This window comes from Eptatretus burgeri, chromosome 7 (assembly GCF_056783735.1).
Source record: "Eptatretus burgeri isolate ZD-2024b chromosome 7, Ebu_testis_v1, whole genome shotgun sequence".
Taxonomy (NCBI): Eukaryota; Metazoa; Chordata; class Myxini; order Myxiniformes; family Myxinidae; genus Eptatretus; species Eptatretus burgeri.
In genome coordinates this window covers 47468221-47483840 of record NC_140967.1, presented here as the reverse complement: position 1 = coordinate 47483840, position 15620 = coordinate 47468221, and the positions used below count along the sequence as shown (strand labels likewise).

General features: G+C 43.7%; 1 protein-coding gene and 1 long non-coding RNA gene across 3 annotated transcripts in view; both read right to left on the bottom strand.

The window, feature by feature from the left end:
• Window positions 1-3529, bottom strand: part of LOC147023194 (uncharacterized) — a 55335-nt gene extending 51806 nt beyond the window's left edge. Inside the window, exon 1 of the long non-coding RNA XR_015060063.1 lies at window positions 1356-3529. This is a non-coding gene — a long non-coding RNA (uncharacterized LOC147023194). The remainder of the gene's footprint in view (window positions 1-1355) is intronic.
• Window positions 3530-10022: 6493 nt separating this feature from the next.
• MEAK7 (MTOR associated protein MEAK7) overlaps window positions 10023-15620 on the bottom strand; it is a 92055-nt gene continuing 86457 nt past the window's right edge. The window contains exons 8-9 of one of the 2 annotated variants that reach the window (XM_085888372.1): window positions 11907-12086; window positions 10023-11646 (exon numbers count right to left, since the gene is read on the bottom strand). In XM_085888372.1, the coding sequence (XP_085744498.1) occupies window positions 11533-11646; window positions 11907-12086 (294 nt within the window). In that variant the 3' untranslated portion in view covers window positions 10023-11532. The remainder of the gene's footprint in view (window positions 11647-11906; window positions 12087-15620) is intronic. The other variant, XM_085888371.1, reaches the window with a different exon arrangement.

Below are 15620 nucleotides of genomic sequence, written 5' to 3'. Positions count from 1 at the left end.
CCACAAACTCTCAATCATAGAAAAGAAAGGAAAAACTGGAAATTTGGAAAGGGGAGGGCTTTGGGGTTGGGGCAGGGGGAGGTTAATGGAGGTTAGAAAAGATTATTATGGTTGTGGATGGGGGGGAGGGGTGACCTGAGATGGTGTCTTGAAGCCCTGCAAGGAAGAAAGCTTGAAGAAAGACCTGAAATATGGAAAAGGTGGGATTGTGGAGGGTTAATGGAGGAAGAAAAGATCTGAGATCGTGGTGAACAGCAGTCTTGAAGACATGCAAGAAGGAATGAGATTGAAGGAAATGTGAAAACTGGTTCCACAGGTGGGAAAAAGAAGGAACAAATGAGTGGAGGTGAGCAGTGATTCTGGATTTTGAGAGTTTCACCAGAAAGGGGGTTGCTGGTGGGCTACATCCGCCATGTAGAAACCTGGGGTGGGGAAGGATGGGGGTGAAGGAGCAGAGTACGGAAAGGGCAGAGGGTGCAAGACCAGAAAGGACATTAACTTTCCTGAAAACATTCACCATTGTGGTTGACGTCACAACATTCTGGGTGCCAGTCACAGGATTGTTGTTGACCTATGGCCCTATCATCCTATCAAATCACCGCTGGATTGCACTCACGCCACAACAAGTCATCACATACGCTGTGTGTCAGCGGATCTGGGAGGTGACGTCGATTGCGTCACACCAGACATCCTCAGAGTAAACTCGGTGACGACCACCATCACAGCAAGGTGCTCTTGGTTGCTCTGGTCTTCATGCTTGAACGTAGACCATTGCTTTTTCATTCTCCTGCTTGACAAAGCCTACACCACTTTTATTCTTCTCGTTTTCCCTTTTTTCAGATGTGGAAGGGGTAGCTAATCATCCACCAGATGTCAATTGAAGCTGGATTTACTCCATGGTGTCCTACGATCCTCGCTTTACCTACCGCTGTCCACCATGTACATCATATCTGAGGAACCGTCTCTCAGGGCATAACCACGGAGTCAATGGTGATAGACAACCGGTGTATGTTAGTCACTAGGTTATTAGCTCAGTCTCTCAGATGTATCAATTTTTCTACCAGATATATCAGTAAAGATGTGACCTGGAATTTTGCTATCACCTGGAGTCCGAGACGTTTTGCTTTGCAAGTTACATGTGAGGTATCAGAACTTTAGGGATGACATATAATTTTGGGTTCCTCAAACAGAGGTCAAGGCTCATGTAATAGCAAAACACCAGAGGGCAAGAGGTCAATATCCAAATAATGAGTGTTGAGAGTATTATTATTATGTTCTTCACATCTCAAGTTTTTTTTTTGTTTTTACATAAATGAATCTGCACGAGTTCCTCAATACACCTAAAATGAACCTACCTTCTCCAAGCACCTCGGGAATGCAAAAGACACAACCGCACTCCTCAAGAACTGCTGATGCCTGTCTGCGTGCTCGGCAGCCTCACCAGGTCACTGCCAAAGCTCACATCCTGACCGGAAAAATTATGCGGAGTCAGTAGAAAAGTTGCAAAAGTAGAAACAGGAAAAAGCAGTAAAAAAAAAAAAACCTGCACACTGCGCAAACCGCCTTCCACCGTCAAGCGGAGCAATTCAATGTTCAAAAAAAACAAAACTCCAGGAGATGAGCGAAAAAGGAGCCAATCAGTAATGGTGAGTAAAGGGAGGCACAAAAATAATCTACCGTATTGAGCCTGCAATGAAAAAAATGGCAACAAACATGTGAACAAACCTTGTGTGTGTGTGTGTGTGTGTGTGTGTGTGTGTGTGTGTGTGTGTGTGTGTGTGTGTGTGTGTGTGTGTGTGTGTGTGTGTGTGTGTGTGTGTGTGGAGAGGGATGACAGAGCGGTGGCGCCGTCATGAATCGTCTGTTGTACTCCTGTCGCTGTCCCAAACACGCAGGTTGGCCGTGTCGAACATTTCATTCAACCTATTGTCATTGTGTGCGATCACATCGACAACTATGCGTCCATCAACCTTGTACGCATTTACTTGACTAGTACGTGTCCGTAAAAAAAAAAAAAAAAAAAATAAATAATAATAATAATAATAATAATAATAATTAATAAATAAATATTCAAACTGTCAGCAACAAACAACAACCACACAGGCCGTTTCTTCGCTCTCGCGTGCCCGTACGTGCGTGGACCGGAAGTTCGCAGATTATTCGCAATTTAGTTTTAATACCCAATTATTCAATTAGCGCCAAAGTATTTTACCTTTTGGCAATGTCGTGGCAAGGAAAAACAAAAAGAGAAGAGAAGAGAGAGAAAAAATTTACTTCCTGGTTCGGAGCATACCAGCAATCTGATGTTACCGAAATTTATGCACCGTCTAATATGAAAACGATCATAACTTGCGGCATTGTTTTTATCTACAAATGCGCATAAGAAATCGAGAAATTATTAGAATACACGAAGTCATCACTCTCCGGAAGTCCGTACGTTGTAACCCGTAATGGGGAACGCAGCTGAGCTTCCCTTCCCCATCAGCCACGCCCACGCAGCAACGTGTCTTGGCATTGGTTTGGTAAATAAATGGCCATAACTTGGGAAGCACTTGTCCGATTAATATCAAACCTTCAAAAGGCACATCCTCAGGTCCCCAGCAATATACCTGGCAAGTTTCAATGAGATCGGACCAGTGGTTGTTGAGAAACAGCGGTCACAGACAGACACACACACACACACACACACACACACACACACACACACACAGACACACACACAGACACACACACACACACACACACACACACACACAGAGATTGCTGGAATTATAGATAGATGATGGACAACAAACGCTGTGGTGCGGTAGTGGTGGGGAAGCAGCGTTCCGCTTTTCCAATCAATGATGTAAATTCGGTTCTGCAACAATACAAAATGTGATGACACCACACGGAGTATTATATGGCTGATGTTACACATACCAATGAAAAAAATATCTTTACAACTTGATCAAGGTCTGAAGACACTGCAAAGCAATTTGTTTCACCTGGATCACAAAATCATTCTAAGATCATGCCTAGAAAAATAAATAAATAAATCATGCCCAAAATTGCTCACCAATGCTTGAGGTCACTCTTTTGGTACATTGGAATGGTTTTATCCACGGATGCAACATTTGACTTTCTGAATCATAAATAACAAAAACAGAATTCAGGTAATTAAGATGGGCTTGCTGTGCATTGTAGCCTCAACACCATGAAGACCCAATGACTGAATAACCAATTCAATAAAACAGTGAAAAGGAACTCATAGTCGAGATCCCCTGCCTTTTGGGTGGTATGAGGAATGGATCTGGGAATATGAAAGCGAAATCTTGAACGTTTTATGAAATATTGCGTACACAAGCCAAGTTACGGAGACGGTTGCCATGGCAACATAATCCAGACAATTACAGCCATGATCTAATCAGGTTGAGATGATGTGTTGAGGAATCGATATCTGTAAGATGAAAACTAAATGTTCAACAGATTTTGAAATATCACGTACAAAAAAATAGTACATGGACAGATCGGTCAGTGGGTCGGTCGGATGGAGCTCATTTCAATGTTTCAATGTCCCCCCCCCCCCCCCCGTCTCTGACTTTGGTGGAGGGGACAACAAATGTTCACCAACCAAAGGATTTTTTTTATTTCTTGATTCTGGATAAGGGACAACATTTTTATTACATACTAGATGACCCGTGAACCCGTTGGGTTCCCCTTGTGACAGCGGTTGAAAAAAAAATCATTTCAAAAATAAATAAATAAATAAAAAAGATAGCTCCAGCGAACTATACCGCTGAGGTTGTTTGCATTGATCAAATACTCCCGAAGTGTCCTTGACTGAATCGGGAATTGATTTTTTAAATAATGTTTTCGTTGCCCGATTTGAACGAAACTTGATGCTGCACACCGCAGGAGAATGGTGAGTAAGGTGGCCCTAAAATGTTTATGTTATCGTGTACCGTTTTGGCTGTATTTCGGGAACATACATACATACATACATATATACATATATACAAGATGAGAGTTTTAGTAATATATAGATGCACTGGGTGGGGAACAAGAAAACGAAAACTGAAAATAGTGTTATGTTTGTGGGGTAGATGGAGGAAGTTTATAGCAAAGGTAGGATTGTATAGAGTAGCATGGTTCACGATGCCTTGCAGCACAATTTTAGGCAGCAAACCTCAAACAAGTGTCGTGACTGGCGCCGCTTGCCTCTGAGCTGCTGGGTGGAAATTCACGGAGGGGTCGCTCCACCACCAGACTCATCTGCGTCCAATTGTTAGTGAGTAAGGAGGGGTGGAGCAATCATCGATGATGCGTGGAGCAAAGGGCTTAAAGGTGGAGGCAACTGAAGAAACGGAAGGAGAAACTTTGGGAACCCGGCATGGAAGGCTGCTCTTTCAAATTTCTCGTGCTGAGTGGAAGCCACAGTCCCAGCAATCTGGCCGCGCCTCTCCTCCTCCTCCTCGGCATTACACCATGTGGACAAGAGGGCCAATTTACAGCTCAACCCGCTCTGTCGAGTTTGGCCCAAGCTCTCTTCTGGGCTGTCATTACTACCTCTGTCTCCCTATCGTGGTGTGATTTATTAAGCACGATAAGGACCCAATATTTAAAGATCCCATTCATTCTTTTGGTTTTGTGGGCATGCATGTCGGTAGTGGGTAAAGGGGTTTTTTTTATTACGTACTTAATTGTGATTGTTTCCTGTTGTTTCCTTTCCCGTGCCGTTTTTCTCATTAAATCCACTTGGTCTTGGGTGAATTCTGATTGTTGTGTTTCTCCTTTGGTGGCTTAAAGAAAGACCCATGAAGGGATCATTGGTCATGGTGAGACAACACCATACACCCGGATTGCATCGCATGTCAGGGTCACTTGGCCTCATTTGTATATGACGCATGGCACCTCATCGGCGTCATGCTGGATCGATTCGTACTTCCAATCTGCACAGTACTGCGACTTTCAGACATGTTCGGGGGGAAACCCTGCGTTGCGGGATATCCTGAAGCGAGCGACCATTACAGTCGGTCGTGTTGATCGGACTCGTCAGACTTGTACTGGGCAACTGGTTACAATATTAAATTTACCTCCATCAACGAAGGAAGACAAAGGTTATGTTTTCATCCCTGTCTGTCGAGCTCCCTGTTTGTCTGTCTGTGAGCAGGATATCTCAAAAAGTTACAGACGGATTGGGACAAAACTTGGTGTACAGGTTGGGTGTGTGACAAAGACGAATTTATGAGATTTTGGTTCAGGTTCAAATTCAGATCCGGCCTATCAGTGGGATAAAAAAACATAAACTGTTCAGTGCGGCGAAGGAATGCGTTCTACCGAGTGTCGTTCTTGTTGCACATGCAAAAACTAATAACTCAATTCCACATTGATGTGCAACTAATTTAAAATGTACCATATTTCTTTAAATGGTGAAACACTTGATGCCATGAAGCCATATGCAAGTTGAACCAGGAATTAAAATGTATCGACGAAAATAAAAGTTTATGTTTGACTACCTGATGCGACAGATGTTGAATCTAAACTGCACAGATCTGCCATACTGTGAACTGTTTGAAATTGTTCAAGGCCAACAACGTTTAATATTGTTACGAATTTGCCGCCCGCCCGGCGTGCGAACGACCGCTTTCCACTCATAGCAGCAGCAGCACGCCCACCGGACGAGCAATTCAGTCGCGACTTCCTGGAACAACGCCGGAAACCAGTCACGGGTGGGTTCTTAACTCCACCACGGCCTAGTCCGTATTCTACCCGCGCGCGACAGGGTCAATCGCCGAATATCGATATACCTAAGTATTCGCGCGGGTAACCTACCGAGGGACCGTACCTCGGCGAAGGCCTGCTTGGACATGAACCGCAAAGCGGTTCGTTCCGTTCTGGGATAACCGAGCGGGTATTATCGCCAGACCTCGCCGGACCCGATTCTTTTATCGGCTCCATTCCGAAATGCAATACGGTGGTTCAATGTGGAAAAATGACACGACGAACGGGTTCACGTTCAACTAAGCACATTTATTTACACACATGCACATATACAGCCATACAGGTATGCAAAAACACGCATGCAGTCATGTAACCAAACAAGCAATGCGTGGGACGGGCACAAAACACGAGCAAGGACCGAGAGTTACCACCGTTTATTAGTTATTATCAATGTACACTTAACAGTTTCTACTTACGGGACACGGCGCCACAACATTCATTCAAAAGAAAAGCAAGAAAAGACCCCCTCACAGACAACGGAGTCAGACTGGGCCAGTGGGCCTTTATAACGTGGGGCTTTGGTGACCGAAAGGGCCCCACGAGAACGTTGCAGGTTACCTGCACCCTCGTGGTGCCTTGATGGGCGAGTCGCGACATCCCGTCCCCACGGCAGCTAGCGTAGTCGCGGTTGAGCTCGGGCCTTCCGCGTGGCAGGCGAGCTCTCTCCGGCTCTCCCCACACGAACGAGCAGGTTTGCGCGACACAGCAGGGCTGCTCCTCCAGCCCGTGTCTCCCTCGCGACGCCCGGACCTCCACCGACTGACTGTTCCAAGCTCCCGACTCTGACACGAGCCCAAACCTCCACACAGCTCCTTGGCTTCTTCAGACTCTCAGAACCCTGACAGACACACTTCGAACCCCAACAGAGACTCGGTTCTCTCCACGCAGCTTCCTCTCTTACGACACACACACACCTCGCTGCGTTCAGCGCTCGCTTTTATTCCCCCTCCTTTCTCGCCCCGCCCCCCTTCCAGCTCCTGCGGGAAACTTCCAGAAGGGGGGCGTTTCCCTCGTGGGTCGGGGTTTTTTCGTAGCAATCATCCTGGTAGCACTTCTCTATTCTCCCTCCACTCACCCCTCCCCCGTCCCAAAGCGCGGGAAAGTAAGAGGAAAAATCCGTGCGTTATCGGAACGCCTTCTTCTTTCTCCACGGCAGAGATGGTTTTCGATGTGGAGAGGGTTGTAGCGTGGGTGTGGAGAAGGTGATTGGTGGCGTGGTTGGCGTTGGGTGGTGGTTGTGAGGGTGGTGTGGTTGGGTGTTTGTAAAAAGGTGGTTGGTGGTGTGGTTGGTCCAAAATAACGATAGCAAAGAATAACGGCTAACTCAAAGATCACAGCCCTGATAACACGAATAAATTCCCTTTACACCATGGTGGGGAAATCTATCTGAACACACACTTAGCGATATAACTAAACTCAGGACCTTTATGGTGTTCTGCGAATTTCCACGGCCGTAACAATATCTTCAGAGCCCTCAAATTAATCCCAACTGAACAACAGTGGGAAATCTTATAATGCACTGCATTAGAATGGCAGTTCTCACGACGTTAACCTATTGACCTCGTGCAGCAATTACATTGCACAACACATCTCAAATTAACATAAAGGTGTGCTCCAAATACATGGCCCAGTTCTGGCACCGCACTGTGCAGGACGGCAGTTTTAGATGCAGTCAACTTTACGGCAGCACTCCACATTCAGCATTTGAAGGACATGGCCAAATTGATCTTGATAGAAGCATGCATAGATGTCTCACATATGCCATTTAATGGAATAGGGCTGACAATTTTATCTGGAAGCCAGGTAAGGCAGCTGGCCCAATTATTAGCAAAGAAGTATGCTGCGGTATGTTTCACCAGGTCAAGCTTTAGCACTTGTTCAATAAAAAAAATCATGTAAGATGATGTGAGGCCAAAGTTGTAGAAGTAGCTTGGTCTAAAATTCCAGGGTGATGGCAAGCTTGCTTCAATTGTTGCTGCTGAAACCCCTCCATTGCAGCCTAGACTGGCAACAATGGAAATACCAGTTGCATCGGGTAGTTATCAATCTTGACACGAGTGCGAGGAGCATTCCAAGAGTATTTGAAATGACATTTTCACAAGTTCAAGAAACAGCAATGGTTTTTATTATTTATAAGTGAATGTAAGCGTCGCTTCGCTGACAGATTGAATCAAAAGACAACATGTCGTACTTCACAAACATTCTTCTCGACTCACTCTATAATTTGCCCGAAGTTATCTTCCGTCTGTTTGAAAGTGAGCTCACATCACCTTCATCAACCTTCCTTGGTGCTTGTACATGGCCCGAGCAAAAATCACTTCCACTTCGCCGCAAAGCTTAGTGTTGAATGTTTTGGTTTGAACATCTGCTTAAAATGAGTGAAATGAAACATTTTGAAAATTTCGAATTATTCTCACTCAGATTTCGACATCGCTGCATTGCGTATCATCCAGTTGGTTAAACTTTCTTTATTGAAGAAAAGGGCTGGCAGGATGGCCGAGAGGTACGCACACTCGGCTATAAGCTGTCTCGCCTTGGTTTGAATCCTGAACCAGCTATAAACTGTAATCCCGGTGTTTCACACGTCGGGTGACTCATCGATGTGTGTGCCATTCGTCGGATGGATGTTAAACAGATGTCTCATCTGCTGACATTAGTTTGTGGACCTTAAGGGTCCCACGGTGTCATTCACAAAGACTATGCGAGCTCTTGCCAGGACCATGGTCAAATTCCAAATTCCTGCCCTAACCAGCAGAGGGCATTGCATCAGCGGCGCAACTGCACACTCAGCCAATGATGCTACCCCACATCCTTGTGCTGCATACGAACAAAGATGAAGACGAACCAGAGATCGAAGTGCATATAAATGATCACAAAAAAGGAATAAATTTAAAATAATAAATACTCATTATTATGCATTATTATTACCAAAGAAGGGACGGCAGCATTGCTGTTTTGTGTGTGAGCTGTCTTTTGAGTTTTCTATTTCTAATCTCTTCAAATTTCTAATCAATCAGATGAAAATTGAGGATTTCAGAAATCTCACCTAAGTTGGTGACCTTTTGGCCGATGTTGACCTCAACAATAATTATTGGTGGTTGAATTCAGTGACACGACACACAAATCCTGTTCAAATTTCGAGTCAATCGGATGAAAATTAAGGGTTTTAGAAACTTGACATTGCTGACCTTTAATCTACGTTGACCTTTTGACCTTTCAACTTCAAAAACAATAGGCTTTTTGCTTATGATGAACTCTACCATATGGTGAAGTTTTGTGAAGATCGGTTTAAAATTGTGACCTGAAGGCGATTGACATACAAACAAATAGACAGACAGACAGACAGAGACATACAGGAGTGAAAACAACCTCCATCCACTTTCGGTGGCAGAGGTAATAAATCACCTTTTCCCGTCTGAAAACAAGCCAAAGAGTGAAAAAGCCAGCAGAAAGAAAAACGATTATTGGTGGCCCATCCATCCATATGCCTGCTGTTGGCTTAATGGCGAGAGTGGTGGGCTTGTGATCTGAGGGTCCCGAGTTAAAATCCTGCTTGGCTTTTGAATTAATACCAGGTGGGATCGACTCCTTCTGAGGTCGGCAAAATGAGTACCAGCTTGCTGGTATCCTGTGTCGGAGTGGCGACCCATCCAGGATTGCGCCCAACAGCTCAAGAGACTGCTTAAGCAGCACCAACGCTCTGCACAGAGTATGGTGACAATGGATGGATGGATCCATCACTCCACTCCCAAAAAATAATTTTTGCACTGTGTATATTAAAGTGTGTGTACGAACATATAACTTCTAAAAAAAAAAAAAAAAAAAAAAAACTCCTTCGGCAATTTCCCGACTAATTAATTATTATAAATAGCAGAGCATGCACACTTTGGGTGGGTCGAGTTTATGCATTACTTGCTGAAAAATGTATAGTCTGTGTTCTGTAAGAAGATGATAGATGTTTGTGTGATATGTGCTTAAAAAAGGTTCTATGGTCTGAAGGGTACGTTCCAATTGTAGTTAGTGTCTCAGGGGTCGAAACTCTCAAACATGTAAAAAGGGTCTAAAAAGGTCCAACTATCTAAATAGACAAGGGTCCAAGCTGTCTTATCTTTCTCAAGGATGTTCGGGGTCTTAAAGGTCGAGGTGGTGGATGAAAATACGCTGAGGACAATCCCCGGGTCGGACTTGGTCTATGTACCAAATTTGGTGGTTGGTGGCACAGACGTCTTGCTGCAAAAAAACGCGAACCGAGACAGACGGACGACGCCAAATTTTATTTATTAGATTATTAGGCAATTTAACAACCACATTTGTGCACATTAAGGCTAAATCGAGTCAATGAAGGTGAATATGACAAATATTTCAAACTATATTCCCCATGGCAAGTCGATCACATGTATGAAGTTTGCATTGATCGGTCAGGCGGTTCTGGAGAATATTTTTTAAATGTTTTTATTTTCAATCCAATATGGCAACCAGACCACGTGACCAATGACATCATAAGATTTAATTCTTCACTCACCTCGGGTCGTCGATCGGATATGTGAAGTTTCAGATTTTTCAGATAAAGATTAATCGGCCCTGAACCAAAATCGAATCTGCTTGTTCTCGTCACATGCTCAACTCAAACAAAATTTCATCCAAATCCATCCATAACTTTTTGAAATGTTATTTTCGGTCCGATCCACAATGGTGAAGAATCACGTAAAAACTCCAGGATTCAGATCTTCACCAAAATCGAATCAATTCGTCCTTGTCACACCTACACCCTATCCACCAGATTTCATCCAAATCCGTCCCCAAACGTTTTGAGATATCCTGCTCACAGACAAACAAAAATTGGTGAGAACAACCTCTGTCCACCTTCAAAGGTGGAGGTAAAAAGCAATTTGGTCCAGGTGTGTTGGACTCGAGAACAAACCAATATCTTTGCGAATTGAATCATCCCTTTAATGGGGGAAAGAAAATGACATTCGATGGCTTTTCAATTTGTAAAAGTAAGAAGGTGAACAATTTGCACAAGTCGATGATCACAGCAATGTGTAATTAAATGTATAAACCATTATCAACACTCAAAGTGAGTACGAAAAACACGTCAATGGGTAAAGGGCAATTCAAACACTCATCCCTCAATGGTGTTTTCTAGTTATCTCAAATTGACAACATACTACCGCAACACCACTAACCCTGCATTTTTAACTTTACCAATTTGATCAACCAAGTCAAAATACACCATTTGCATCTCAAAGTTAAATACAAAAATAAATAGCTGCAGAAACCTATCAATTTATAATCATCGATTTCTTTGCAGCTTCGAACTGCTGGTCGCATCATTACAGGGAGTGTGGCTGTGTTGCTGACACAGTGCCCCCCCCCCCCTGTAAGTTAAAGAAGTAATTTGGAATTTGGCCATGGTGCTGGCGATAGCTTGCCGACTCTTCGTGAAAGACCTTTATCTTTAAATCTTTAAAGTGGGATCTTTAACGTCCACCAAATAATGCTGGCAGATGGGACACCCAGTTTAACGTCCATTGGAAGGACGACGCACACACGTTGATGAATCCCCTTGCTCGTGAAACACCAGGACGACAGTTTATAGCTGGGTCGGGATTCAAACTCAGGGTAGACGGCTCAGAGGTGAGTGTGCATACAGCGAGACCATCCTGCCAGTCCTGAGATTTATTTATAAAACCCCAAAGCAAGCTGAAGTATTAAATGAGTCACAAATTCTCTTTGCTTTGATGACTTGTCTTTCAACAGCAGGATTCTTCATTCTTCTTCGTGTGGCTCTCGCAAGCCTGTGCTGTGTCTGCTCTTGCCCACCATCTCCAGGATGGCTTGGGTCTCTGGATCAGCATCCAGGACACTACGCCCATCAAGACCCTTTGTAATTTGTGGGCGAGATGAAGAGGAGGTTAATCAATCGATTTCATCTTTATCCCTCCTAATCACATGGAGAACAAAGACGGTCGGATGCATATCCATTCATGAAACTTACTCTTTGTTCCATAGCTTTACAGCTTGCATGGTTTGTCGTTTCCAATCCTGTCATTTTACAATCCAGATACGAGCTTAAATCTGCACAGACTACCAGATCAAGTGTAAATGATGGCGTTGCAGTGTCTGTGTGAAACACCTCTCACCTTTCCCTTCAATGCTGGCTCACCCAGAGCCCACACCTCCAAGCATGCAACATTGAAGTCTTCATGTGCAGACAGCTGTGGGCTGCCATACGTTGTACAGCTTGGCTTAGCACGGCTGTGGCCTTTCCCATAGTCACAGTCCAACCACAAACCAAAATAGCCATGCTGGCCACCCATACCCTGGGTGGACAATGCAACCGAGAGTAGCTACCATGAGAATTAAGATCTCACTAATGGAACAGACAAGGGGAAATGAGTTTTTGCTCGTCGATGCCACAGCTTGGATTGAATAATTTACAATTCTCTGTCAAAGTAAGAGCAAGACTGCAAAAGGTGAGACACTAAAATCACAACTGGAACGGCACTCGGTGGAGCACATACCTCTGCCAGACTGAACAGTTTATGGTTTGTATCCCACTGATGGGCCGGATCTGGATCCAGACCTGAACCAGAATCGAATCTGCTTGTTCTTGTGACCTATCAAACTCACCCACCACATTGTGTCATAATCTGTCCACAACTTTTGGAAATATCATGCTACAGTAATAACCTGATTTACGTCTCCTCTTTTCACATCATTTCGCGACTACATCGTCACGTAATTCATACCACGGCCCGATTTGCTTCACCTCAATTCACACTTTCATTGCTTTTGTAGCCTCCACCTTGAGTGCCTTTGGGCTTTGTGGTGGATGAAATCTCATCATTAAAAAAATTACCCCCGTGTGGGGGTAACGGTCATCTCTATAATGGTTTTTTTACTCTCATAATCGATGAACCGTTGCCAGATATCTCCTAAAATGACAGACGAGATAGGTTTTGAAAATGGCGACTTTCACAACTTTCGTGACCTCGACCCTGACCTCGAATCCGGGGAAAAAATATATTGTTGGGTATCACTCATCGACCTCGACCCACATACCAAATTTCATCAATATCGGAAGTAAAAAGTTTTTTGTACCGGGAGGTGTTTTTGACCATCTTCCAGGTTACGTGGCGGCCAAACGGGACGGAAATTCAAAAATCTGTCCGGTTAGATACAAGATAATATTTTTTACTATCATAATCAATAAACAGTTGCCGAATATCTTGTAGAATGGCAGACTAGATCGGTTTTGAAAATGGCGATTTTTATAACTTACGTGACCTTGACCTTGAACCCGGACAAAAGTTATATCGTTGTGCAACACTCATCGACCTCTACCCACGTACTAAGTTTCATCAAGATCGGAAAGAAAAATTGTTGACGGACGGACGGACATTTGGTCCAGCTTTATTAGGTCATATCGGTAGAGATGACCTAAAAAGAAGCCAGACCTCTTATTATCGAGCATTTTCATAACTTACAAGACCCCAGAATACATCGCTAAAGTACCAAATCGGGAGATCTCAAAATGAAATTGGATGTTATTAGTCAAATGGATGCTGGTGAATATGCCGTTGATGTTGCCGGGTTATTAAGTTTGCCTTCGACTGCGATACATACAATCTATAACTAGAGAGCTGCGATCTGAGGTTGCTGATGGTTACCGGTATGGCCAACTTGTAATATTCGCCAATTGGTAGCATTTGAAATTCTGCCTCATCAAGAAAACAAACATTCTTTCTTTGTTTTTTTTTGTTTTCACAAAAGGGGGACATTACGGACACAAAGACTAAACACTGAATCTTCCATTTGGCAAGCAACAAACAGGAGTAAAAACATAACCTCCATCCACCTTCGGTGACGTCATGTTCAAGGTATTCTGGAAGAGGATGCTACCTCGTACATTCATCTCCAAGCAGGAAAGATTGGCTCCGGAGCTCAATGTAAGGTGGTTAAGGGTCGTCTTACCCTTCTCATATGTGGCAATGCCGCAGTTGACGTCATCGTAAAGCTAATGCTGCTCTTCCGATCACTGAATCTCCTTCCCCACTCCCCCTCTCCACACTCCTCCACTCGAATGGCATCATCCTAAGCTAAGTCTTGTGTTTTCCATTTACGGCAGAGTACAACACGAGCACGCAATGTTCTTACCCTCACCCACCTCGCTGTTTTGTAATAAATTTAAAATATAAAACTGTTGTGTTTTTGTTTAATTACCTCCACCACCAAGGGTGAAGGAGGTTATGTTTCACCTCTCTGTCTGTTTGTCTGTCTGGGTGCAGGATATCTCAAAAAGTTATGGATGGATCTGGATGAAATTTGGTGGGCAGGTTGGGTGTGTGACAAGGATGAACTGATGATATTTTGGCGAAGATCCATATCCGGATTAAACTACTAGAATTGTTTAAGCGATTCTTTACCATTGAGAGATAAGGCTAAACCTCACGATATCTCAAAAAGCTGTGGATGGATTCGGATGAAACTTGGACAGGTTGGGTGTGTGACCATGACAAATTGATTCTATTTTGGTGAAGATCCGAATCCAGATCTGGATACGAGAATTATTTAATTTTTAAAGTGATTCTTCACTATTGATAGGGCCAAAAACGATTTAGTACTGTATAGCATGATATTTCAAAAATGTATTGGGCCCGATATGTTCTTGTGGATCAGGCTTTACATGGCGGAGGTATGCGCTCTTCAGAGTGCCCTTCCAGTTTACAATGTATTTATTGTATTTTCATGTTTATTTTAATGTTAACATGCATTTAATAGAAATAAATATATATAAATGTTTATTTCAGTTGTCATGTGTATTTCTGGCTACTGCCAACCTTCCTCTGTATTTTCTCGAAGCCTAAAAACCGAAGCCCCCTTTTCTCATTGGCCCTTCGTTTTCACCATCGTGGTTTCAACTCTCGCAGCATTTTCCAGGAGCCTAACCCCCACGATATTGGAGGGTTTACTGATATAATTTGGCTTGTAAATGTGTGTGTTGAACTTGTATCGACTCCAAAACAGCTGGAAGGAATGAGTTGGAATTTGGTGCTTGTACTTGGGGTGTGGCCAGGAAGATTTTATGCATTAAAAAGGATGGCCTTTTTGTATTCAAAGTCGAGGCTCCTGGAGGAGCGAGAACATATAATTGATCAGGACGTAACAGAACAAAAGGAACAGCAGAAAGAGGGAGGAGGAAAACACACCAACAGCAGAAATGAGGGACAAAATAGAGGGAGACTTGGACAAATAAGGGATGTGGGGAAGAATAACTGGTAGGGGATGACGAATGGGAGGTGAATACAGAAAGATTCTCTGGAAGGAAAGACCTGAAATATGGAAAAGGTGGGATTGGGGAGGGTTAATGGAGGTAGAAAAGATCTGAGATCGTGGTGAACAGCAGTCTTGAAGACATGCAAGAAGGAATGACATTTAAGAAAATGTGAAAGTTGGTTCCACAGGTGGGGAAAAAAAGAGAAACGAATAAGTGGAGGTGAGCAGTGATCTGGGATTTTGGGAGTTTCATGAGAAGGGGGTTGATGGTAGATCGTGTGCACCCTGTAGAAACCTGGGGTGGGGGAGCAAGACCAGAAAGTCAGTGGTAGAAGACAGAGCACAAAGCTGTCTGCAATGTGAAAAAGAGATAAGCTTCATTGCGGGAGACTACAATAATGTTGAAGGCCTTTGTTTCCACAAACTGAGCAAGGTGTGAGGCTGGGGAATCAGCCCATATGGGAGAGCAGCACTCCATCAAACTGCAGTTGAAGGCTTTGTAGGTGGATAAGAGTTCAGGTGTGCCAAGGAAAGACTGTTTTTTCAAAAGTATTTTTCACGTTTTTAAGATTGATTAT